Source organism: Pseudopipra pipra, chromosome 7 (assembly GCF_036250125.1).
Source record: "Pseudopipra pipra isolate bDixPip1 chromosome 7, bDixPip1.hap1, whole genome shotgun sequence".
Classification (NCBI taxonomy): domain Eukaryota; kingdom Metazoa; phylum Chordata; class Aves; order Passeriformes; family Pipridae; genus Pseudopipra; species Pseudopipra pipra.
This window is the reverse complement of record NC_087555.1, coordinates 17,545,307-17,572,047: the sequence shown is the minus strand read 5'-3', so window position 1 is coordinate 17,572,047 and position 26,741 is coordinate 17,545,307. Positions and strand designations below refer to the sequence as shown.

Below are 26,741 nucleotides of genomic sequence, written 5' to 3'. Positions count from 1 at the left end.
ATCTCTGTAAACACCAATTTGGTACTTTTTAGTTCAGATGAAAAAATCTTACCTGCATCTTGCACTGATCTGAGAGTCAGTAATCCTCTCTCCACTTCCTACAGGATAGGCATTTATATTTAATTCAGTAATTACCCATTTAATAGGAAGATGACAGAACATTTAACAAGCTTGCTCACATTCTTACCAAGTTCAGCTTCTATTTGTCAAATGATCAGATTAATATTCTGAATAAAGTTTGAGATGTGATCAACCCCCTGACCAGATTACCGTAGTAGCACAAAGTATTTTGCTCCAAGTGTAGATGACACTATAAATGCATTTAGACTGTTACAAGACAGATACTATGAGAAGGACAGATAGATACTGCAGCAATATTTTTGTAACAAAAATGCTTTGATCCTAATGCTCTTAAAAGAATTTGCAAGAAAATGCAGGGCTGACTTTACAAAATTAGGAAACTGGAAGCTCTTCCTTTTAATTAGGTGGAGCCAAGAGTATAATATCAGAGTGTCACAACTAAATGATTTTGACCAAACTGAATCAATCATTAATTTAGTTCAATGGGGACACATGTCAGATCCACGTGGAAAACTTTTACTATGGTAATCAAAATTTCTCATGTAGCTGAAAACTGACACAAAGAGAACTTTCTTAAACCTTCCATGGATTTGTGTTTAGCTCCTTCTATTAAGAGGTGCCAGAACAACTTATGTGTCAGCTAGCTTGAGAAAAAACAAATTGTGCAGAGAAACAGTGCTGGACATTTAAAACGCAAACAGGAGGGCAGCCAGCACTACAGCCTTTCACACTTCATCTCTGCATCCTTTCATCTTTCAAAGATATGCCACGTGGATTTTAACAAACAAGCCACATGACCATCTATATTAATGCTTGGCTTGAAGTCATTGTTTGAAAGGTCCTATGCAATACGTCATTATCAGGAGAAACCCACAGCGACTGAACAACAAAATGCCATCTTCCAGATATCCTAGTGAGAAAGACAATAAATGCAGGCAACAGGTTGACAGTTAAAGTTATCTTTAATGAAATGACTTTGGAAATAGCATCAATTTCCATGACACCAACATTTTGGGAGTCCCATAAAATGCAGTTACATTCCAATGCCAGTATTTCAGGCAGATCTCCATTCACATGGCAAATAGGATCAAGAAAGCAACCATCAGACAGAAGAGACCCATAGCTTCAGACAGGGCGAATCCCAGGATAGCATATGAGAACAGCTGCTGCTTCAGAGAAGGATTTCTAAAAGAAAGTGAAGGTGTAAGACCTTTTTATCTTTACAATTAAGATGTTTTTCATACAGTTTAACCTCATACTTCCTTGCTACAGAACAGGAAACTCCAATAAATCCAAGCAGAACTATTTTTTTGCAAGGATTTCACTGAAGACAAATGAATTGGCAATTAAGACTAGATTCAGGTCATGCAGATGGTACAGGGGTTTTCCAAATGAGCAGTTTTTATGACTACGCTCATATATACTTTTGAATTTGACTTCTCTACATCCTCCCATGCAGAAACTATCAGCACTATGCTTTAGACATTTATTTCACATCTGTGACATGAGAACTATACTCCCAAGGTAGTTTATAATGTTTTAAGCAGCTCAAGTCAATACGGGGGGGAGAAATTCACAGCAATTTTTTGCAAAAATGCAATGAATATACCTTCAAGGAGTGAGAGGAAAAAGTATTCAACATAAAACCATGAAGTAATGTTCTACAACTTCTTATTGACATGTTCATGCCAAATTCAAAAAACAATGCATTAATTTTGTACTGAAAATACTTGTTTCTTCAATGGAAAGTGAACTTGTCTTCAGTAGGGCTTAAAAATCTTTGTTAAGAAATAAGACTTAAGTCTTAACTGGCTGAAAGAGTAATGAAGAATATGAAACCTTTTTTATGCCTGTATCAGTTCTGCTCTTTCATGATGCTATGTGAACTATTCATATAACAGGAATGTTGCAAAGTTATGTGGAAATTCATCCCTACTACAAAATCCTCACCCCCTTCAGATTTCTAGAAGGAAGGATAACTCATTTGATAAATTACATAATTTGAGCGCAAAGCTGAATGTGTTAGAAAACTGAATTAAACATCCATTTATAAACAACAATCCTGACTATGAAGACTAAACCACACAGACTCACACTCCTTATTACCAGTTTTCAGACCGTTTTTCTCTAGGACTTTTCCTCTCACATGGGAAAAGACCCAGGTTGGATTTTAAATTCATTTCTAGGCTTGAATGCTGAAACACTAGACTTCGGTGACTGAAAGACCAAGCAAGTCTAACGGTGCAATTTCTTTCATGGCTCTCCTCCAGGTAGAGTGTACAAAGTTCTGAATTTAACAGAGCTGTCCTGATGAATATAGTACAGTTTCATATTCAGCCATTCTATTCAGCCATGTTTATCAGTAACAGTAATAATTAACAGAATTTATTACAGTGCCAACATCCTTACTACAACTTAGCTGATCTGGGGGTTCTATCTCAAGACACATCTGCATACAACTTAAGAGTTTTAAAAGAGAGAGAGATTGATTACCTGGCATAACCAATGATTAGACTACCGAAGACTGTTCCAATACCAGCACCAGAACCAGCCACACCTACTGTGGCTGCACCAGCACCAATGAATTTGGCAGCAGTGTCAATGTCCCTGCTGATAGCACTAGTCTGGAATTCTCTAAGTGCTAGTCGGGAGACAGTATTTTGGGCCCCGTTAACTGTTGAGTTGCCCTAAGAAAACAAAATAAGAAAAAGCATTATATTCAGACACGAGACCATGTGGCAGTGTTATTATCCAGTATTAAAAGTTGTATTAGATCAAATGTCTAGCTCTTTGTCCAAGTGATGACATTGTAAGAGTTAAAAACTTCAGAATGTTACCTGTTCCACCTGAAAGCATCAACTTTAAATGTGAAACACTTCTCAGGGGAAACAGCAAGACAGCAACAAGCATTATTAGGTGTTTCACTTAAGTTTCACACTACAGGTATTTGAGTTAGTACAAGTGAACTCTAGGCTGAGGACATTTAGGCTCACCAGGTAATTTAAGAAGATACAGAATTTTGTTTATAAGGTACCTCTCCATTCTTGATCTCTGGCCTAGACAACACAGACGCCGAAAGTGGTCTGTACAAGACTCTTGATCCAGCACGGATCTGCAAGAGGAGGAAAAAAACTATAAAAGAAGAAACATTTGATCACAGCTGTTCCATACAATAGTCTGTAAGATTATAAGGCTATTAGCTACTAAGCCATTTGTCTTCCTCGAAAGAGGCCATCTCTGCACAGCTGGATATACAATCAGTGATAGAGAAGCAAGCACTGTCATGCAATCTGACAGCACCATTCTCAGGAGATGTTAGTGCAAACAGCCACATCATTCAATGACCCTGTACATGCATTATGCTGACAATGTAGAAAAACACCAACAAAAAGGCCCGACAGATCAGCAGGCAGTGATATGTGTTTTGAAATGAAAAAATAAAAGCCTTCAAAATGAATTTCAAAGCCGTTAAATGCATAGGTGTAATCTAGACTTTTAAATCTAGCGAGGCACAAATGAATGAATTCTCTTTCACAAGAGGCCTGCATGTGTCCTTGGGCTCCCGGCAGCGTAAGGTCATATAGGCTTTTGCACAAATCTCTTCCTGCAGGGTAAACCTGTGCCTGCACAACGCAAAACCAGACGTTCTGCAGGCCAGAGAGATCGTTTTCATGCAGGTCACTCTTTTGTCTCCGCAAGGGCAAAAAGTCCCGGCCTTGCACAGGACAAGCAACAGGCTGGAGTTTGACCTACAGCGAGGCGCGGAGAGCAGCAGGCCCAAGAGCCACCGTCTGCGCTACCCTCCCCCTCCGCCGCTGTGTGTGGAGGCCCCTCACCTTGGCACCGGGCCGCGGCCCCCGCCAAGGAGGCGGGAAGGAGAACGCGGCCCTGCCGCAGCCCGACCGCCCCTCCCTCGCCCCTCCGCACTTGGGCGGGCGGCTCTCGCTACGGGCTCGTCCCGGGGCCCCGCCGCAGGACCCACAGGCCCGCCCGACCCGCGGGCGCCCCGCCGCCGCCACGGCCCCCGCCGCCGCCCGGGACGCAGCCGCTGAGGAGGCGCAGGCGCCCCCGCGGGCCCCCACTCACCAGGGAGGGCGAGGTGGCGAGCTTGGCGCAAGCGAACATCTTAGCGGGCGGCGTCCCGGGGGTCGCGATCCGGCGTCTCTGCGGAGAGGGAGAGAGTGAGGGAGCGGCGAGCGGGGGCGGCGATGGTTGCGGATGGCGCGGGGGGCGCGGGTCTCACCGTGCGGCTGCCGCGCTCGGGCCGAGGGCGGGCGGGCTGGGCCGGGCTGCGCAGGCGCGGCGGGGCCGGGCGGCGGAAGGGGCGGGGCGCGCCCAAGGTCACTTTGTGCCGGCGCCATTGGCGGCCGCGGGGGGCGCGGTGCGCGCGCGCGCGCCGCTGCTCCCGCGCAGCCGCAGTAGCATCGCGCTAGCCGGGGGCGGGGCAGGGGCGGGGCGAGAGGGGCGGGGCGAATGCTGAGGGCGGGTCGGGGATGTGGTGTTGGTGTCGCGGTGTCGCCGTAGCGGTGTTGTGGTGTTAGTGACACGGTATCGCGGTGGCTGTGTCGTCGGGTCGATGACGCGGTGTCAGTGCCACGGTGTCGGTGTAGCGATGTCGGTGTCGCGGTGTCGCGCCCCCTCCCCGGGACTCGGGTCACCGGCAGGAGAAGGGGACGCGTCCGAGAACACCTGCTATGTCCTCGTATGCGGCTACTTTTTAATTAGTAATGCTCAAAAAGCCCCTCCTGTTTAATGAGTAATTTTGCGCCATGAGCAGGTTCACACCTAAGCAACGACAAAAATCCTTTTTAATCAAGCTTAGTCGAAACAGGATTATCATCACTGAGCTGGGCACGTGTTCCTGAGATTCCCCCGTTAATCACTCACACGTGCTTTGGTGTTTTTTATTTGATAACGGGATCATAATTTTAATGGTCATTTTCCATTGTAAGTAGTATTAGCATCAACTAGGAAAGATGCAGAAAAATCCACATTTTATGTAAAACTTTGGGAAATGTATTTAAGTCATTGCACAATTTTCACTTGATACAATCTGTGCCATAAAAATAAATTCTAAATGGTCTGTGTGTAGCGTACTGCCTCTAAGGGAACAAGTAAGAGGATATGTGCATTGTTTTTAGGGATGGGAACATAGCACAGTCTCTTAGGACTGTCTGATCTCCTGCAAACTTACACGGATGATTTATATTGTTGTCATGGATTAAAACACAGGTGCCACACAGCTGACATGCTCCGTATCAGCAACTTGAACACCCACCACCAAACATGACCAACAGGTACTTTCAGCAGCTGCGTACTAATGTAAATGATAATTTTCCTTTTATAACCTACAACACAGTGTCTTCTGATCCTCAGGTACAGTGGAGGTGTACTCAGTTATAGGCCTGAAGGTGAGAAACAGTACGGTTTGAATTTCCCAGCATTGTGCTCCCTGCCTCAATACAATAGCAAGCTTGGTTTTGTTCCAGTGTTCATCCAGAGTCTTAGTTACAGAGCAGTATAAAATCAGCCTGTAAAGGCCAGCAAAAGAGGTCATAAGTTGCCGGTGGTTTTGTATTTTTTATTTTTCCTTTCACAGCTTACACCCATTCTTTGGGAACTGAGGTGCACATCGGCAGATCTGCTGTGCCTGCCATGTGGTTCTTTCATAGTCAAACACTAAGAAATAAGTATCAATGGCAAAACCCTTTAATGGTTAGGCAGAACTCTTCACTTAAAAAAAATAAAATTCAATTTATATGCTACCGTGGGAACAAATATTTCCAACACCATTTTATTAATTAATAAAACCAGAAAGCAAACGTGGATGCTGTAGAGTTGGAATGACTTAAATGTGACATGCTGCTGTACACTAACATACAGAGTACACCATTTATGAAGTAGTGTACTTCACCTTAGGAAGTGTAGCAGTGAGCAGGCTGTTTACAACAAAGGAATTCACTTGTTCACGGAAGGAAGTACAGCACAGAGACATGCTTTCTTCTTGGGAAAGTGGAGGTCTGGGCCTCCAGGTATGACACAGATCTTCCCCCAGCTCTCAGGAATGGAGAGGACACAGTATGCATAGTACAAATTCACATGGGTTCAAAGATGCATTAAATGGAAACTCTTCATTCATGAAAGTGCCCTCTTGTGCCACGATTCCCGCCCTGGAATGTTTTGCAAAAAAATGCATTCACAAGCTCTTTGTTGTGAATAACATCAGAACCACCATTAAACACTTGTTGATTGTTGCTTTTAAGGCATAACAGGTTATTCTGTATTTTGAATGTCACTCAGCTGTCGCTTTCAGGAGGAGTTAGAAGAGCAGTTACTGATCTCTAGGGGCCATGTTGATTTTAATTCAAGCAGATCTTCATAAAGAAAGACTTGTTAATCTCACACCATTTCCTATCTGGTTGACCTGCTGTTAGGTCCCCAAGGAAATACATCAATGCACTAAAGACAGTGTAATTTCTAGTCACTCACCATATTTCTTAAAATCTATTCTACTTGGAATATTATCTTAGGCTCTCGAAATCTCTTAGGGTAGATTCCCAGTTCTTCAACTGTCTCCCCCCGTCAGGACCAGTTATGTGTGTGCACAGTAGCAAAGGCTGTCAGAGGAGATTTTCTCCCCATTTTGCCTCTGGCAAGGAAGATATTTGAGCAGTACAGATGTTTGAGTAGTACATGGTGCCTGAAGAGCCAGTTCACTCCTATCCCACAGCTTCCTGCTGCTTAGCCAGGTTTGGGACAGGGCAGTAAGAACAGCAAGTGACCACTAGCTGTGGTTCACTAGTATGGCTTTCTCCTTTCCCAGAAAGGAAAGAGAAAAGATAATCTCAGATTTCACAAGCCCTCTAGAAACTTCCTACGAAACCATAAAGATTCTCCCAGTCCTTTTGTCCTTATTTTTAGAAAAGAAGCAGTCTTTTTCACTCTTGCTGCCAAGCAGCTCATTTCTTAGGTACACCATGTAATTAATCAGTCCTATAGTGACATGCAGTTTCATTTGTAATCCTGAAATGAATTGGTATCTACACATATCAGGCTCTGAATGTTACGACACACAAGTATCAGCAGAACAGATATTGCATTCAAATGGCATTTTTCTGGTGACTTCTTAAAAGAGAACTATCTGAGCCTTATAGCTGTCCAGAAAGCAGATAATAAGGAAACTGGGCACAGTACCCTTAAACTGGAAAGCCTGCCTGGTAAATATGGGTTGCTTTTCCTCCAGGTACAGACAAATGATGGCAGTTGCATATTGGTTCAATTGAACAAGTAAAATCCTGTTCAATGCTGAATAAATGAGCGTGTCGTAAGTGCTTTGCACTGAAGGGTCTGAGAAAGTTCAACATTTATTATTAATAACTTATAAAAGATGAATGTCTGTTCTATATTTGCTGAAGGAGAAATCTTGGCTAGTCAAGAGAAATCCCATTGTCCAAAGCCTAAATAAAATGTTCTCCTTCTACATTGAAACCTGTTCTTCCAGGTTAAATTTATCTCCCAGCAGAGGATTATTAACTCAAAACATGTCCCACACTCACACTAGTCTTTTTTTTTTAAATCTGTTTTGAGGAGGAGATGTGTCTGGAAAACCAATCTATTCCAATAACTCTTAATTGTTGGAAGACCCCCAAGGAGGACATTGGATCAAAGGCATCCTGAGATTCTCCTAATGTTTGTGAAATGTTTTAAAACTTAAGGTGGTGTTATTACCTCAGTGTTAGCCCTCTTGAGCACCCAGATTTATGATGTACTTTGCAGGGCATTGATTGATATTGATTTACAAAGTCAGGGGTTTTCAGCATTTTTCACAGCTTGGGCCATGTTTCAGTTCTACCTCTTCCATTCACAGCCGTGTAGTTGAATCTTCCCCTTCAGGACTGCATAGGTCCTCTCATACAACTGGAGTAATGGCCTGTAGAAAGAAGGTAAATAGAGCAGAATTAATACACTCCAGAATATTTAAACCATTTTAGATCTGGAAAGAAGAAACAAAGCCATTATTAGATAGCTCTACTTTAAGGAGAAATTCTCTTGGTAGCACACTCTTAATACCTGTTTACTTTATTGATTATTAGTAGATAGCAAATTTTGATACAAGTAATGTTGCAAGTTTTAACTACAGAGTTGACTGGATTGTAAGAGATGCTTTATAGGAATGCAGAAGATAAAGTTTTTCTCTCCATATTCTAAACTTCTCCTTTACAGGAGAGAGGTAGAAACTGTTTCTTGAGTGATCTTTGTCCTCCAGACTACTTAATCAAGCAATTTTTTTTCTAAAATTATTTTTTTATAGTCTCAACAGCTCCCTTCGGTGGAGAGCGGGAGGCAATTAACCAAGTAGAGCTAATTTAGGCTGTAGAGCATTCTGCTCAACAGTCCATTGATTATTTTAACACCTGAGTCCTAGAAATGGATGACATTAGCCACAAACATTATACCATGTTCATACTAGGCAAGATCTGCAATGTATGCTAATATCGTTGAGAACATTAATGAAATTTGAATCAAAAATCATGATAATCCTTATCATGTAATTTTTGAGTCTTTAAAATCTGCTTTAAATAGCACAGTGATTATATATATAGGGTCTGCTACTACAATAGCCATTATACATCAAAATGGGATGTTGTCAAGAGGAAAAACATTCTGCTACAGCAGAAATTCAGCATGGCAAAGAGGCGTTCTCATTCCCATCCTAGCTATTGGATTCTGGTGGAAAGTGAGATCTAGACTCCAAGAAATCTTGCCAGAAAAGACTGGTAGAGCTGCTCTCACTCTGGATAACAAGCCCTATTGTCTACATTCAGGTTCTGCTGGTTACCTTCAGGATGATGTACAGCAGTGTAAACATGTTTTACCCTCCCATAAAACGCAGCATATCACAAGGTAGAAGATAATCTTGCATTTTTAAAATTAATTTTATATGTCAAAAATTATAATTTGTATATAAAATTATGCTTCCCTATTTTAATGCAACTTTTATTTGTATTTCATAGACTAATAGAATTGTTAAAGTTGGAAAAGACCTCAAAGATCATTGAGTCCAACCATTAACCTTTGCGATGTAACTTTAAGTTAAGGAAGTATTAGGTTCATGAATAGTTTCAGTTGATGCTTTGCATCTATTGCACTGTGTGTGTCAGGATTGCCACATTCAGAGTGAGCTCTCATGTGTTTAAAAATCATTATTGTGTGACTATTCAATATTTTTCAGAAATGGATCTTTGAGGAAAAGCTGTAATAAAACAATCCACTGATTTTTAATCAAAGTAATTTTTATAAATGCACAGAAAATTCAGGACATTTAGAATGAATGTATCTCTTCATGTATTACTTAGAACACGAAATCTATTAACTAAGGTTTCTTATTGAGATGACTCGTGATATTACTCAAGATTGTGTTGCAAAAAAGAGCTGATACCTGAAATGGTCAGTCAGTTCATTGGATAACACACATATAGATTTCTAGTCTACAGAATATCACTGGATTAAATGAAAATAAATTCAGCAATGCTTTTTATTCCTACTAATAGTATTAAAACTCTTTTGAAGAGAAAACAGGGTTCAGCTGTAAGATGACACTATTAGCTGCACTGGTTAGAACACAAGCTCGGCAACCCAGTTATAATACCTTTCGTATGATACACAGCACAGACAGCCATGAATTTGTCCATATTAGAGCCAATATTTTTTTCAGAGGTATCCATAAATTTTGGTTGCTGAAGTTGAACAAATCCAAAACGGAGGGATGTTTTGTTAGTAGGCTCTTCTGGGAGTCCAGTCATTTTGTGCAGTGGGAATTGCAACACCAGATTCTTAGTTTTTGAACAGAAGTACCTAAGCAATTTTTGTTCTTCCTGTTTCTCAGAATCACATAAATGATCATAGATAAGTCTTTTTGGGTGATATATTTTGGCTGTTCAAAATCTGAAAAGAGAAATAGAGAAAGTAGCTGTTCAGTGCGCAAAAAACCCCATAGGATTTAGTAATTCTTGTTTGGAGATTAAGTTAGTGTTTTGGATAACTGATCTGTTATGGCCATTTGTGCCATGTAAAGAGAAAAGCAGGGCACGCATATCTGTCAGGACTGTGGCAGAGGGATTTTGCCTTCCTCCACCCTCTTCACAGAGACTATAGTTCCAGTTTATGATCCCTGGGGGGAGAGGAGATGGGAGATAGGACTATAGCCCATTAATACATGCAAGATTCATTTGCTTAATTGTAAATGACGTACCTCCCAGTTATAACTTTACATTCTCATAAACTTGCAAATTGCTTTGGGCTCACAGCCTGAAAGGCAGTATTTAAATGAACAATACTCATTATCATCCAAAAGCTTTTCAGTGCAAACCACTTAGGAGAAAACCCGTGGAATCCTTTTCACTCTGATGCACAGGTTCTACACTCTAGGACTTGGTGCCAATCTGAATCCAGAGAAAAAGTTGTTCTAATTCAGCTGACTACTATCGTGTTTTGCATGGCTCAGATAAGCTATTTTTAAATGACTATAATTGATTTTGCTCATAGTTACAAAAGAGATCATATATTCTTATATTTCGTACCTCAAATAGAGAAAGTCTGGACAGCCTGCCATTTCTAAATTCTTGGAAAGGACTCTGTCCCTAATACTTAGACTTGACAAACATCCTGGTTCTCTGGCATGCCTGTATTCATTCCCATCTGTCATGCTGGCATTGTTCCCACTTGGAATTATCTATGCCAATTTCAACAGGGCATAGGTGCTAACCAAACATGGTTTTAGAGGGACAGCTTTCATAACACAGCAAGTGCCATCTCTTTTGCCAGGAGATCCTGCTGTTTGTAAATAATTGCAGCTTAAGGCCACATGCCTCATTACATGGGATCACATCTGTAGATGCTTGTGGGCATCATAAAAAAAAAAAAATCAACAAATGTCTACTGTATTTCTCTTTCAGCTTGGCTTAATGATCCGAATTTTGCATGTGGAGAATGAATGCTGTGCACCTTGTTAACAGGAGTGAACAATAGGCTGTTATGTGCCCTGAGCAGTCTTAACAGGTTGCTGCATCAAAGCTGGGACAACAGACTGCAGAAGTTTACCAGAGCTGCACTGCTTTTTCAGGTGGCTTTTGACTGCTTGGTGTCTGTGGTGTATTCTGAGGAGAGAATGATAGACCATTGCCTTTTTGCACCACATTTGGCTTTCCAGGTTCTCAACAGATTTGTGTATAAGGCATATTCTGTCCCCACACAATTGTAAAGTGGCACATATGTATAACAAAATTATACTTCTTATTAAAATTTTTAGTCTATATAAAGCTCTATATAAGATACATTTTAATAGTATCATATAGTAGATCATTAGTACGACCTTAGTATCATATTAAAATATTATAGCTGTACTTGACTCCTGTTTTACTCCACTGAACACATTACTTGTGTTAGCAGAATTATTCTGTACTGTGTAAGGCTAGAAATGGCTTAGAAATGGCTTAGGAAAGAGCAAAACCTGTTCACAAGCCTCAACTGGACAGCAACCTGTGCTCAAATTTTAAAATATAATTTTGTAGTTAAGGAAAAGAATATTTTACCCAGAATATTTCTTGAAAAACAGTATTTGAAATAAAGTAAGATTCAGGGTAGATAATTTCCGGCCGTATATTTCTAGTCATAATTAGACATTGCACTGTTTACCCAGGATGTGTGGAAAATAAACCAAAAAATGCAACCCTCTTGACACCCGTAGTGTTTTGGCAGTACTACACTCGCAGCATAGCACTAGGAAGGACCATGTTCACATGCCCTGCATAAAAATGCAGTTTTGCAAATCGTGAAAGGTATTTTCAGTCGTTCTCTTTATCAGCAAAAAACACTTAAGGCTGTCTTTAGTTATATTTTACCTCTCTCTAAAAGAGTGATGAATTTAAGAAAGTTCAGAAGAGTCGGATGTTTTTTAGAGTCCTAGCATTTTCAAGGATGCAGAGTGACAAGTAGACACATGAATATACTGAAAAATTCTGTTGGGAATCAAGGTCTAGGATTACCAAACATTTGTGCTGACTGTACATTTCAGAATAGCACTGTGTATATTTCTGATAATGTTGTTGCTGTTTAGCATGTTTGTCCAATTGGGTACAGTTGACAAGATATCATAGGCTGTGAAACATACTTAATGTGCTTCTCCTATGCTATTGAAAAGCCCAGCTTCAAAATACTGTATTGAGCTCAAGAAACAATTTCACAGTACATTATTGTATCAATTGTTACTAATCTTTGCCTCTTCTCACCTGTCTCTGTCCTTAGTCTTTTTGGCAGCTAACCTGACCTTGTGGACTGTCAGCACTGATTTTTTTCCCATACCACTTGGACTCAGAGATATTCTTTTTTTTTTTCTTTTCTTTTTCTTACCTTTCCCTGTCTCCTAAAAGTGCTCCCTCATAATAATTGTATACCCTAGATATCACCTGTTCCTCAAGTAAGGGCAGCAGAGTGGCAGAAGAGGTGTATGTTATTAGTGCCACAGAATAAAACAAACCTCAAGGCAGATGCTTGAGGGAGCAGGGGTTTTCCAACCCAATAGCTCATGAGGGGTGGAAACAAGGTTCTACTCCAGCACAGTCAGACCAGGAGTTACCTCATGCAGGGGCTGTTGGAGTTTTGGGTGAGTGGTATTTTGATTGTTTCTTACCAGTCACAACAGCAGAGTTATAAGGCTGCTTGTAAACAGCCAGTCCCTTATCTCTCTGTACAAACCTCAAATTTTTCCTGTAAAATATGAAGTCAGATGTGGTACTCTTGTTAGGGAACACCTAACAGCAACATTGCCAGGGCAGGCAGTTGAGTAGTTGTAAAAAATGACCTGTGCACGTTCAGGCAGCTTGGAAGCTTTGGCTGATTGAACTGCTATCTCAAGAACAGCAATAATTAAAGAGAGCTAATTTGAAAAAGCCATGTCTGGATTGCTCCAATTCATGGCTGGATTGTGTTTTTAATGCCTCTAAAATGAGTAATAGTGTGTATAAATAGTGACATCCAGTGTTCAGTTAGATCAACCACAGGTTTGTGTTCTGTAAGGTCTTTCAATTAAAAGATTTATTACAGACCCTATTTAAAATGCCTATGTAAAGATAGTAGGGTAATTTGAATATTAACTACCTGCCAACTGCAACACACCTCCACAATAAAAATTTCCTTCCTGGCTTGTTGAGGAACAACAATGGTGTGGCTCTTGTATAATGCTTTAACTTTCTTTTTTATGACAGCAAGCGTCCTATTATACCCAGGTGTTCTTGATTTCTTCTTTCTCTGCTCCTGTTTCTGTGAATATGGCCATTAGGGCAGCAGTCATAAAGGATGTGTTCACCACTTCCTTCTCTGTCTGTCTCTTAACATAGCCACAAGTCCACCATCTTCTATCCACATTAATTCCCTGAGGTATCCACTCAGTATTTGTGTTGACTGCCTTAATTTTGATCTTCTCTAATCATTCCCTGCCAGATGGCAGTTAAATTTTAATGATCCCTGTAAAAATAGTTCCCTTTCTTCTTTTAATCAGTCACGTGTGTTTGCTTAGCTAACTGTTAGATGTTCAGAAAGCACGAAGGGACCACCAACGCAATTACTTCAAAATACACATCCGTGTATTTCAATGTTACGTAAAAGTGAAGGGTTATAGGGTAAGCAAGATTCCTTGACCTTAAATTTTCTTTATTTCTTTAGATTTATTAAAAAGATTAAAATAATAATTTGTGATCTTTCATATAATCAAATGTAGCTTATTTTTAGTATCTTTTAGGCTCAAATGTTTGTTTTCTGTGCTAGAAAGTGTGTGAGTATTAAGCTCTCAGGGACGAATTGAGCAATAGACTTAAGCAGATGCTTAACTTCAAGTACATGTGTATGGTTATGATAGATAATACATCCTTGAGCAAGGTACTTTGAGGTATTCTTAATGTTGGGTCCCTAAGTAGTTCCACTGAAATAATTTACCTTCTTGCATGTTTAAGACTATGTACTGACACCTAATGACACAGAACCTGAAATTCTCCAGTATGTGTTTATTTGATTGAAGCTTATTAAAGGTTTGAGGGTTTTGCTGAATTGAGAATTTAATTCAATTGCATATTCATGATATGCCTAAGTAGCAAATCACTTCAGAAGGAAATGGTTTAAGCCATATCAAACACCTATGGAGCAGGTAATATTGTACCTCTGAGGAATATGGAGAGCCTGGGAAAGTGACAGGCTAGGAGTCTAATCCAGCTCAGAGTACTGCTAGAGAAAACCATGCTGTGGAATTAAATGGAAACTGGATCAGGCCCTGAATGCCTTGCCTAAAGCAATACAGGAAATATATAGCAGAGTCACTAACAGAACCCAGATCTCCTGATTCAAATTAGTCTTCTTTTGTATCTAACATCTGTGTATGCTGCAACTGGATGTGTCATCACAGCCTGTGCAGGCTGGCTTCTAGATAAAAGCTCACGTGATGACTCTTATGCATACTGCAGGAATCACCCCACCTACAAATCCCAGTAAGATGAGGCTGGCAGAAGTACAGGCCGTCCTCATTATCCTCCCTGGTAGAAGACTGAGAAAACAGGGATACTTGTACCTTTCTCCAAGCATGCTTTAACAACCATTTCCAGAAGTTATCAGACCTGACAAAGTATGCACTGCAACAATACTCTGGAATTTCTGATCACCTTAGTGCTTTTTGCTTTTGCCATCAATGCCAGTGAGTTGGACAAAGGGAGTTGCTTCAGCTCCAGTTTTTCCTGTTACGCCTTGATTAGCAATAAGCAATTTGGTTCTAACACAATAGAAATTTTTACCTGAAAGGAAAATTCTCTGTGCTCCATCTAGGTATTTTTCCTCAGCTTCTTTTTATATACAAAATTTTTTGGTAAGATTTAGGCCAGAGAGCAGAGACATAGATGGGACTGTTTGCATTATGCTAATAACCAGACGACCTCATTGAGATCAGGGCTTCAGGGTACTGAATGCTGCCAAAAATGTAATAAAAGTCAATCCCTGCCCAAAGGAACATGAAGTCTAAATACACAAGCTATTTGGTAACTCTGGGACAGAGAGATTGATTTGCCCAGTGTCAGACTGTGCCTGTTGCTAGTGACTCACTCTTGATCTCTTGTGCCTTAGCCAATGGCCTTAACCCCAGCAGCACTCTATTTATAAATAATTAAAAGCAGAGCCCAGCTTTGCTAAGTTTTGGTATGTCTGAAGTGTAAAATCTGTCAGCTGTGTAAGAGTGGACATACCTTTATCTTTCTTTCCCTTAGTTTTCTCTGCTGTTTCCATATCAGAGAAACATACACTGGTTCCTTACTTGCTTGGCTAAGGATTACAAATATATAAATTAGCTAAGCAGAGCTTGCTGAGCTGATGATGGCTACTAGCAGGTGTCAAAGTGAAGGCATTCCTCTATGGACACAACCCATCATGGCTGGGCTGATGCCCAGTTCTTGGGAGGGAACATGAATCTTCTGAATGGAAAGAGAGATAAATTACATCTAAACACTCTAATGATGATAATGTAGAGAGACAGATGTGGCAACTGAGTGTTAGAATCCCTCCATACGCTCTTTACTTCTATGATACTATCACATCATATACTACTGACTGATGTAAGCCAGATGCAAAAACAGAATGTTGAGTTTATCCTCACGAATTCTCTGGATTTGTGCACCTTTTAGCTAGAAATATTTTTCCTTGGCAAATTGACACAAAGGTCATTTTTATGAGCTTTTATGAAGAGTGAATTGGAAAAAAACTCATTGGCATTTGTTTCAGCTGCACAACTTTTGCTAAAGCATTTTTTCTATAGAAATCAAGACAAGCACAGCTCAGAAATCCAGAATCTGGGCAAGGAATTTTGTGTCCTTGTTCGTAGTGCAGCTACTCACATCCTTACAAAGATGGCGCCATTCAAAGACTTGTAATTCAGAAGTGGTTGGGATCCACCTTATGTAAATGTAAACAACATAACGATTTCACAAGGTGAAAGGCAGCAGAGGAGGAGAAGCAGAGCACTGCCAAGTGAGGGTAAGTGTGGAGAATATGCAACAACGATATGCAGAACGTTTATACACCTGATATAGTACATGCCAGTAGTTAAGGCAGAAAGCCAAAGGTAATGAGCACTGTGAGAATTACAGAAGCTCCTTTTTGGCCCAAGTTCTTGCTTGTAATTAAAGCGCTATCCTCTACTGATCCTTCAGGTGTTATTGGAATGATTTTTTCCAGGCTTCAAGGGAGAATCAATCCCTACAGAGTGAAGGAAACTTACTTTACATTATAGCTCTGTGCTAAAAGCAAGCTATGGATGTGACTCATGAGTATTCTTAATTGTTTTCAAAGAAAGTGAAATTCCTAAGTGAAGTTTTGATTTTAATTTAGAAAGTGATTTTTATGTGTGCTCCAAGATGAATAGGAAATAATAGGTATGTTAACATATTTATGTTATTAGAACCTATAATGAAATGTACATTAAAGTGTCTTTATTTTATTTATTAGAATTTATATTTTAAAATATTTCTGTACAGTATTAGGAAGAAATAAGGTAAATAATAGCCATCCAGGAATATTCTCCATTGGTCTGTACTCTCCATCAATTTTAAAAATAGGCAATTTATTTTTCTTTAACCAGATTCTAATGTATTCACACACAAAGAGTGGTTATAAGACATTGTAATCTCATTCCCGGATAACAGATTTTAGCTTTTATATATCTAGTCAGCTCCTTCTTACCTACAATATTGAACTTCAAGGAGCTGGTGGCTACCCTGTGATGCTGAAAATGTTTCTTTCTATATCTCTTTTAGTTTCCAGCCTTGAAATCTTTTTGAAAGATAATCTATACTTGAAAAATAGTCAGACTGAGAAATCAAAGACTAACTTGGCAATCTCATTAAAGTGCATGTAATAGTCACTTAGCTTTCCTTGCCTTCTCCCCTCTTCCTTTGTATGTTTTTATTTCAGTTACAAACTGTTTAGGACCAACACTTGTTTTTACTTATGAAAAGGGATCTTGGACAATTGTGTGTTTTCTAAATAACCAAATTTATTTTTATTCTATTCATTTTATGGGTATGGGCATCTGAGTTCAGAAGCATCCTTCAGAAATGTCCATTTGGGAAAAACATCCCAAAACTTTTCAAGATAAAGCAGTAAACCTGGGAAGCACTGAATACTTAACTGACAAATCAGAAAGATAAGCAAAATAATTATTGGAGCTGGGGAAAATATGCAAGTTTACAGATAACTATCATGCCAAAATTGTTTGCTGATAGATTTTTTAATTTTATTTTTAATTTTTTTTCCTGGGAGTTCAATGATGTAGCATAATGAAAGGGAGGAACTGTTAATTTAATTTGAAACTGGAAATTAAAAAACAGTGGACTTAACCACAAATTGGAAACAATGGAAAATCCCTGTGACTCAGTCATTGAAAACCATATTGGGAAAAGCACTACACTTGATTGCACACCTACAAGGATGAGGCAAACTGCCCTCTCTCTTTGTGACTGCTGATATTGGTCTGGGAAGACACATACTTCATAAGTACCATTAAATACACTATTTCTGTTACAGGGTAGTGCATGTAGTTGCTAGTCAAGTTATGGAAAGGACTTCCCCTTTGGCTGCCCATAACTGATTAAGAGCACCACGTAGTTCCTTTCTCTGCTTATCAGTAAGGTATTCTTTGAATCACACAAAATGAGTACACTAGTAGAATAAAAAACAAAACCACCACAAACAAACAAGAAAAAGGAGATTATACTAAATTACACTTCAGCTACTAGTGGAAGTAGACTAGCAAGTCTAATATAAAATTATCTTCCATACTATCTCCTATCTTTTTACCTTGTGATAACAGTAAGAGATGGTTTTATTAGAAGGACATTTGCGTCTTATTTAATGTAGAAGGATTTTTGAGAAACAGAAACCCAAATTATAGTAGTAGCTCAGAGAAATTCAGGAAAGAAAATTCATCTTTCTCAGAAGAAGCAACATTAAAGAAAAATTAGTGGCAGTATAACGTATCACTGCTTCTGTCAGAGTTCCTAAGTGGAAGGTACCACGGTATATTAAACTGGCAGCTTATCCCCTTTGGCTATACTGTATCCACCTAACTCATGAGGAAAGCACAAGAACATTAAAGAACTGCTTTTGCACCTGTTATATTACACTTCGCATTTTTAATGCTTAGCAGAAGCTGTTGGTGTTCAAAAATCTTCACCAAATATCTCCATGTGGCATGGCAAAAGCTGAAGTCATTAAATCGCATATCATACAACAGAATCATCTTCCACTTAATTACCAGATTTCTAAAGCAATTACTAAATTTGGACCAAGTGCTGGCCTAGAGGGAAGCCAGGTTTTTCACCTGTTTTGAGAAATTAGCCTCCATTGTGTGCAGTGAGAGTCCTGGTTGACCAGCATGCAGGATGCTGCACAGGACGTCTGAGCACAGACAGCACGGTGTGTGTAGGGAGAACTGTGTGAGTAGGGAGAACTGTCCTGATGGAGTGGGTACAGGTGGCTTTCCCTGCCCAGCAGGCTGTGGGAAGGACTGCCTAGACAAGTTAAACTTTCTGCAGGAGGTAGAAAGAGCGAGCCTTCCTTTTTGATTGCGTATAACTAATTGTTCTTTACAGAGTCTACGTCTTTGAGTTTTTCTCTTATTTTTCCTATGTTTTCCTATGATAAATTGACACAGAGTAAAGATAAAATTTGTTTTTAACTCCAAACAGGCAGTTAGTAAATGCCAGAAGTAATGACACACTGAAAGTTTGGAAAAAGATAAGCAGCAGTCATAGCAAAAGTGTATTAAAGAAATTGGCTCATCTAATCTAAAATACTAAAATGACCAAGTTCCAGAGCTGCATTATTCCCAGAAGTAATACCATGACTTCATTCAGGAAGCATTACTCAGTGGGATTATAGTTAGAACATTTTCAACCTTAAGGATTCGTCTTCAGAAATATAATTCTTGCAGTGCAAAATATCCTGTACCTCCCAGTCCTAGAATAGGGTTCTCTGCTAGTAACTCACATTTCTGCATATCATAAAGTTCTATTTGCTTGTGAGTAATTTTGCTGTTAAAGAACTGTGTAAAATGTTAATTTTATGTCAGCAAGGGTTAAGAGTCCAAGGAATTAAGCTTTCATTTAAGTATGGGATTTCCCTACATGCTCTTGAAAATCCTGCCTCCAATATTAAATACTTCGGGTTTTTTCTCTACGGCAGAAAATTCCTTGCAGTTACTTATGGCCTCCCTGTAAGATGTTGTAATCTACATCCAGAGATAAGAGATAAGGTGGTCTCCTACCATGAAGTGGACTGTTCAGTGTGGTGAGGAAAAGTTGTTTTTATTTATTTATTTACAAAAAAATACCCCCAAAATTGACACTCATTCAAGTGTGCAAAGCTGTATAACATGAAGAGCTTTGGGGAGCTTTTTCCTTTGATGCTTTAGATGTGCTATGGAAATTTCTTGCCTGGTGAAATAAACTAATGGATTGACAAAAATACAAACTCTACCTAGCAGGAATTGTCATAAAGCAGTGTCTTAGTCCAGAGTGCATTAGAGTAAACATCGTGTTCATAGCATCCTGTCTTTCCTTCTATTACACAGGAAATCAAACTGACCAAAAGTGTCCTTAATTCCACTCATAAATACTATGTCGAAAGCTAACAGTACTCAAGCTTTTATTTTTCTTTAAAACTGATATGGAGGTGGTGGTCTTGAATAAATATTTTCATCTGGAAAAATATGTGAAGTAATGTTCATTATACTAAAAGTTTAACTTCATTTAAACTTTTTTTTTCTTGAATGTCTGCCATTTTTCTATGATTGTGAAAATGTAGTGTTTCCTTGGATGATCGCTGCCCACATGGATATTTGCATTAGAACTAGGCTAAAGTAACTTGTTCTTATGAAAGAAAGAATCAAGAAACTGGAATTATGCTATGGTTTTCATTGCATTCCTCTCAAAAATGCTGTTGCTGCCACAAGTGGTGTTTTTTTGTGCTGGACAGCCAATGTAACAATTACGAGTAATTGGAAAGGTTTCCTGTATTTGTCAGAAAACTGTGTTTTAATGTTAGTAGCTCAGATCACTAATCTAAGCCTGTCTCATTGTGTACCTGCATGAAAATATATAGTCATCACTCCAATTATCATGTCACTGCTTCCAAGTGTAGCCTTGACAGATCACAGCCACAAATATTGCTTGAGGTGAAATTAATTTAGTTATGTAGAACTCCCTATTATTTCAGTCCAAAAAGCTCAGCTTAAACAGAGACTATCAACTGAGTTGATATGTTTTTGCAATATGCACTGATGTGAGACCAACAAACCTATTTCGCTTAGGTGCCTTAAATAGACTTGGATCTTTAGTTTTAGTTATGCAGCTACATTCCTCTGAAAGCTTCCTTATCCATAAAAATATGAAGTAAGGGGGAAACATATTTTCTTGTGACCTAAAGGCCACATATTTTTTTGTGTTCTGCAGTTTAGAGAATAATGAGCGGGAAACATGCATGCCTTGAGTCTGAATGATCAACACTTTCACTGCAGTGTGCTTTCCTTCTTGTGTAAAGGTATAAGATGTGCACTAAACACTAAATTGAGGCTCAGATTCTTCTTCCAGATGCACATATGCAACTTCTATAGAAGTCAGTGAAAGGTGCATACATAGATTAAATTCTAAAATAATATGGCATTGCATCCATTTGCCTTGGATGAGAATTTTAGTTTATAGAATTGTCAGTATACTGTAATTCAGTCCTTTGGCCCTTTAGCATATTTATATTATGAAATTAAGGAGACCTTTCATGCACATGGTATTAAACAAAGATTTAGTAGGAGGCGTGGAGTGGTCTTGGCTGGGAAAACATATGAATGCTATGCACATACATCTCCTGAGTAAGCTGTTTATTGTTTCAGTTATTGTACTCCTGAACAATTTCTGTTGGCAATGGGGTATTGGCCATACATTCACAGAATACATTCTGTATGCTAGTTTGCATCCTGATTTTTCTCTAATGATTGTTTCAAAATGAGGGATTTTTTTTACATGAGATAGTTTAGTACTTTATAAAAAGAATCACAGTTGAAAATACATGAAATTGCAGTAACTAGGCCACACTGAACACATCAGATAAAACAGAGCTCAATTTTACACAAAAACTGTGGATATTAGCTAATTTACACATATAAACTGGGAATATCTTATGTTGTATTATGGAACAGTTATAAATCCATGGTGTTGATTGTAATTTCATCTTTCACCACCAGCAGAGGGAGCACCAGCGATTATGCTGCACAAACGTGGGGTTTCGAACACTCAATAAGCCAAATTCTGAGGAAAAATGTCTGAGGCTAGAAATGATCCTTGAATACATTTAAATCGTTGTATTTTCTTCTAAATAAACTCTTGTCTATTCCTCAATGAAATCAGTAGCATCATATCTACAACTTTGTGAAAAATACACAGCACACAAGTGGTATTTGGAATAAGATCAGAGACCTGACTACACAGGCCATGGCCATCACATCTTGTAAGCTGAAAGCATGTTCCAAGGATCTTTAGCAAACACTGTTTCTGAGTTTGCAATTTAAACCACAGTTCTGTGGGAAGACGTATTTCAACTATGAAAACTGTTGTTACTCAAAGCCTAAGATTTTGAAAGATGTTGGAATGTATTCTCAAGTTGCCAATTGTTACAGTTCAGTTTCGATGTTTAAAAGTGTCAGAATTATTAAATCAGTCCTCAACAGACATTTTAGCATTTTCATTCCACCAGTCTAGCAGAAAAATGGAAATTCACAGCTGTTAAAACACATGTAAGAGAAGATTGGATATAAAGCAGTGTAGTTCATCTCCAAAGCTCTAGATTTTAACACTTTGTCCCAGAGAAAGGAGTAGAGACAACCTCTGTTAAACAACTCCTAGTTGAGTCCTAATATGCCAGCGAATATGTTAGTTGGCTCTTTGACATTTTACCTGTTTCAGTAATTATCTTCACCAAATATGAACACCTATATTGTTGTCACTTCATATGAAGTAATACAAAGTTGGACAAAAAACCTCTATATATCAGCTTGGATTTAAGCTCATTCTCCCATATTTTCTCACAAGACAAAAGTATTTAATAGCAAGGAATTTGAGAGATAAACCAATAACCCAGCCAACATGACCCTAACAAAGACATTGTAGACTAGATGACAAGGCCATGCACATGAATTCTGTTTTCCTTCCACCCTATCAGCTCCTCTAATGGAAGATGCTCTCACTACAAACCTGACATGCTTATAAACACAGCAAAACAAACCCAGAAGCTCAGTTCCTGCCCAGGATCATGTCAGTTCAGCTCATCTCAAAACCAGCCATCTGAAACTGGAAGACTATCATCATCAGCCTTTTAGTACATTGTTTCTAATGAATGTAAAGCAACAATAACATTGGGGGAAATGGTAGTTATGGAAAATTTATATTACAGGCAGAGAAAAGATTAAGGGTTTTGCTGGTGGTCTTGCTTGAAAAGAAATGAGGGATCTCAGAGTTGCTCTGGGTTTTCTATCACTATGGTATCACACATCTGGCTGTTGCAGACAATGCCTAAGGAAGCATTACTTCAAGTTACTGTCAGTCTATCTAACTGGCTAAGGATCCAGCCAGAATGCCTGGCACGTGAGAAGTGGACACATGCAATCTGAAGTGTTCACAGCGTTGTATAAGTAAATTATACTTGGTCACCAAAATCAATTTCAGTAATCCACTCTCAGTTTCCTTACATGTCACTGTCACTCCTCTGGTCTTTTCTTAGCTACTGGTGTCAAGAATATGACAAAATTAAATCTTCTTACCTTGGGTGGCACTTGACAAACCACTCTTTGGAATCCAGATCAGTATAGTTCTCCTGGTTACTTATTTGGTTGAGGGCTGGGCATTGACCAAAGATTTTTAATATCTGCAAAGAAGGAACATTCATATCTTTCCTGACCAAAAGTTTCTCTGATAAAGATCAATGTTACTGTATCCAAACAGCTTATTCAGTGGTCTATACTGCCACATGAGCTTAAAAAAAGTCACAAGGCTTTATTTTGTTAAACAAACATTATTTTAGCCAGCTTTGAAGCAAAGGCAGAGGATGAATTACAAGTGTAACTATATCATGTACTCTGTTTATCATCCTTACAATACCTTACAGTACTTAGACTAATTAATTACGTGTTCACACTTTTTCAAAAAGAAATTCCTGAAAACAGCAGTGCAGTTTGTTTTGCAGCATGTGATATTACTAATTCATATGCATTAATATTAATAATTCACATTAAAAATCACTGTCATTGATTTTTGCCATTGGATTCCTTGAAAGGGAATTTGAAGCACACTTTCACTGTATATTTAACATAGTTCATTTTTCAATTTTGTTATATGTGATTCCTTTTGAATTTTTTAAATAATTTTTATAGTTTGCTAGAATTGTCTACCATGTAGGAAAAGAACCAGCAATTTCAGAATTCACAAGGCTGAATAACACTATTAATAGTGATACTAATAATAATTCAGTAACTTAAGTTCTGAGTATATCTCTTTCAGATAGCTCTAGTCACTGGATGTTAATGAATTACATGATATTTACTAATGTAGCTAAAATGGGTCTGAGTTGTTGGATCCATAAGCTATTTTTTGTCTGCATTCTGCAAAGGTGACTATGTCTTTAAAAAATTACTGCTCTACAATGTTGCTTTCTGATTACTGCATGTGTCACTACTCAAATCACAAATATTTTTTGCCACTAGTACTGAACAGTTACAGCTTCCGTGAGCTTTAAGTGCACACATATTCATCAGCAACATGATTGTTTACTTTCCTATAGCTTAATTTGCCCAAGTATAGAGAAATCTGCTCCAATGTTTTCATTGAAAATGACAAATATGCAGTGATACTGTAGGCTGTCTGTTTTTGGTTGTGATCCATAAGTGTATGTGCCATTTAGCAACCAATAAAATATGACAGGCATATACAATTTTGTCTGAGCAGGAAAGGAAATTTTATTGCTCAGGTTTTAGTCACATGCCTTACATAAAGTTGTACAGTCAGATCAGTATTTTATTGTTACTTACCATATGCGTTACACCCCTTAGGCATAAAAGAGGAAGTTAGAAAGCATTAACCTTATCTGCAGAAAAAGAAATTACTTAAAATAAGCTTATAGTCAATACAGTGTCTCTTTAGGAACAAAACAAGAAAAACTGGAAACAAATCTACATCTCATAGACCTCATTCAGAGAAGAAAGGAACCAATCTTACAGTCTTTGTTTTATCAGCTTCTTTCTTATGTCCTCTTACACACCAAAATACTTCATGATGCACTACCACAGATCACTGAAGTCAACAAGTAAACTACTATCTGCCATCTCCATACCCACTGTATCCCCACAAAACTCCTGATATTAGGGGTCTTGGCCTCACACAGAGAAAACATTCCTAATCTTATAACAAGGCTATGGGCATAAATTTTTGCATAAATTTATCAGAATCACCAGGTGTACTGTTCAGTGGTAGGTCAGTGGTGAACAGAGAACTCAGCAGGACACATCTGCACTCTGTTCACACTTTTTGGGTTCCTTGTACAGCTCAACAGGAGAGGGAAAAAGGAGAGGTGATGATTTTGAGGCACTTCTGCAGTTATGGAAGAATTTCAAAACAAATTCCACTGTCTTGTTATTTCAGAATATGCAGATTATACAGATTATATTTTATTTAATACACATGTGAACCAGAATTTATTTTTACGATGTACTACCGGAGTTTATCTCCACAAGTTGAAGAAGTATGCTGACAGCCTGCAATGCATTAGAAGGGCAGGATATGAACCTACACAGGATATGAATTTATAAATGCCAAAGGAGTGTAGTAGTAGCAACATGTAAATCAAAGTTCAGAAAGCCAGGAAATCTTACTTTAAGATCAGCTGATGCAGAGTAGCAACATACTTATTTTTAGGGAAAACACAAGTAGTTTTGTGGCAGCAGACTGAGGGACTGGATGATCAGCAGGCAATGACCTGACAATGATTGACTCATGACAGAAGAAAGGGAGAGAAAATAAGCTGTATTTCAGACTCCAGCATGCAGTGTACCAAAAACACTGAGAAAGGTCTCTGAAAGCCAAGTAAGGAAGCTTGTCAGCTTTTCTATTTCCTTGGACACTTTATCTATCAAGACAAACTGAAAAAAGGAAGAGCTAAAATACCAGGTAGCCGTCTAAGATATTTTTAAGCAACACTGGCAGAAATGATGGAGGAATGAAGAAATAGCAGCAAGAATCTTTAAGACATTTATCCTGGATAAAGTTACTAATCTCGAGCTTCAGATAAACTAATAAAACTAATGTGCTTGCCCAAGCAAAACTTCAGTACAAGTTCATTAGAAAGCAGAAAAAAGTGTGATTTTTCTCTGCAATCACATATGCACACAGAAATAACGTATTTGTATATGTAGCTAAGGCTTGATGATTTTATGGCTGACTGTAGATGTCTGAAGATTGCAGAACCTTTGTCTGAAGAGCAAACCCTTGAACTTAGACATATTAGTTGCCAATATTTTTTCTGATTCTATTTTTTTCTTTGTATAAAGTAATTTTAGGTTTGTGAGCAACTACCCATAATAAGAAACAACCTGTTTGAAACACCGGAGAGTGTAAGTAGAAGGTGTTAATTATAGCTAAATGCTCAATTCCCCTCCCCCACTTTGGGCTAAACGTTACAGTTTTAGGTTGCTTTCATTTCAGTAACCATTTGATCTTTCCCAGGAGAGGATTTTGTACTATTTCTTTTAATCTTCTCTGCATGCAGTTCAAAACTGGCTTGCTGAACTCAATTTAAATTACTGTTTGCGTTTATGGGCAAAAGATCGCAGGGTCTACAGCAAAACAAATAAAAATAATGTTTATAAATGTCAGTTAGAGAAAACTCTGTGAAGTAAAGTTAGAAGCATCCATACAAACTTTAAAATGATGCTGTTACTCCCTCCGCTCACTATGATCTGCAGCAAAAATATAATTTAGAAATCTCAGACCTTTAGAAAGTACAATAAGCTTTTGCCATAATGCCTTTTCAACTAGTGAACAATTAAGAAAGTAATTTTAGCAATATGTTGAAAATAAAACACATTGATATTTCACTCTATAAATGTGAGGATCTTCAGTGACTATTAGTAATCAACCAGACAGAAAAAGTTAAACAAACACATTAATCTTTTCAGGGTGGACATTCTATGCACTAAATAATGCAACACGTCCACTATCATCAGATAACATGCACTGTGCTAAATTCCACTAAGCCAGATTTTGGAACTAGCATCAGTGTCAGATACATATATCTTGTAACTTTTACCTACTATGGATCAAAGTCTTCAGAAATCAAAATGGCTCCATTGAATCAAACTAGATGGGATTTAAGTTAAAGGGGACCACGCAGTCAGCTAAGAAATTGCAAAATGCGTTTATCCACCTCAAACTATTGCTCCATGTCTCATTCCTTTTGTAATAATGTTTATAAATCCACAAAAATTATTTTCCACATCCATTGTTTTAATAAAGTTCCAAAGAGACATTCATTTCTCA

General features: G+C 38.5%; 2 protein-coding genes across 2 annotated transcripts in view; one reads left to right on the top strand and one right to left on the bottom strand.

Moving 5' to 3' along the window:
* The window catches only part of MTX2 (metaxin 2), a 515,033-nt gene that overhangs the window by 29,046 nt on the left and 459,246 nt on the right, over positions 1-26,741 (top strand). The window lies entirely within an intron of this gene.
* On the bottom strand, positions 1,025-4,444 carry ATP5MC3 (ATP synthase membrane subunit c locus 3). Its single transcript, XM_064660791.1, has 5 exons — positions 4,325-4,444; positions 4,168-4,245; positions 3,116-3,193; positions 2,575-2,768; positions 1,025-1,266 (listed from the first exon to the last, which is right to left on the bottom strand). The coding sequence occupies exons 2-5, from the start codon at positions 4,204-4,206 to the stop codon at positions 1,152-1,154; spliced, it is 426 nt and encodes a 141-aa protein (XP_064516861.1). The 5' UTR covers positions 4,207-4,245; positions 4,325-4,444; the 3' UTR covers positions 1,025-1,151.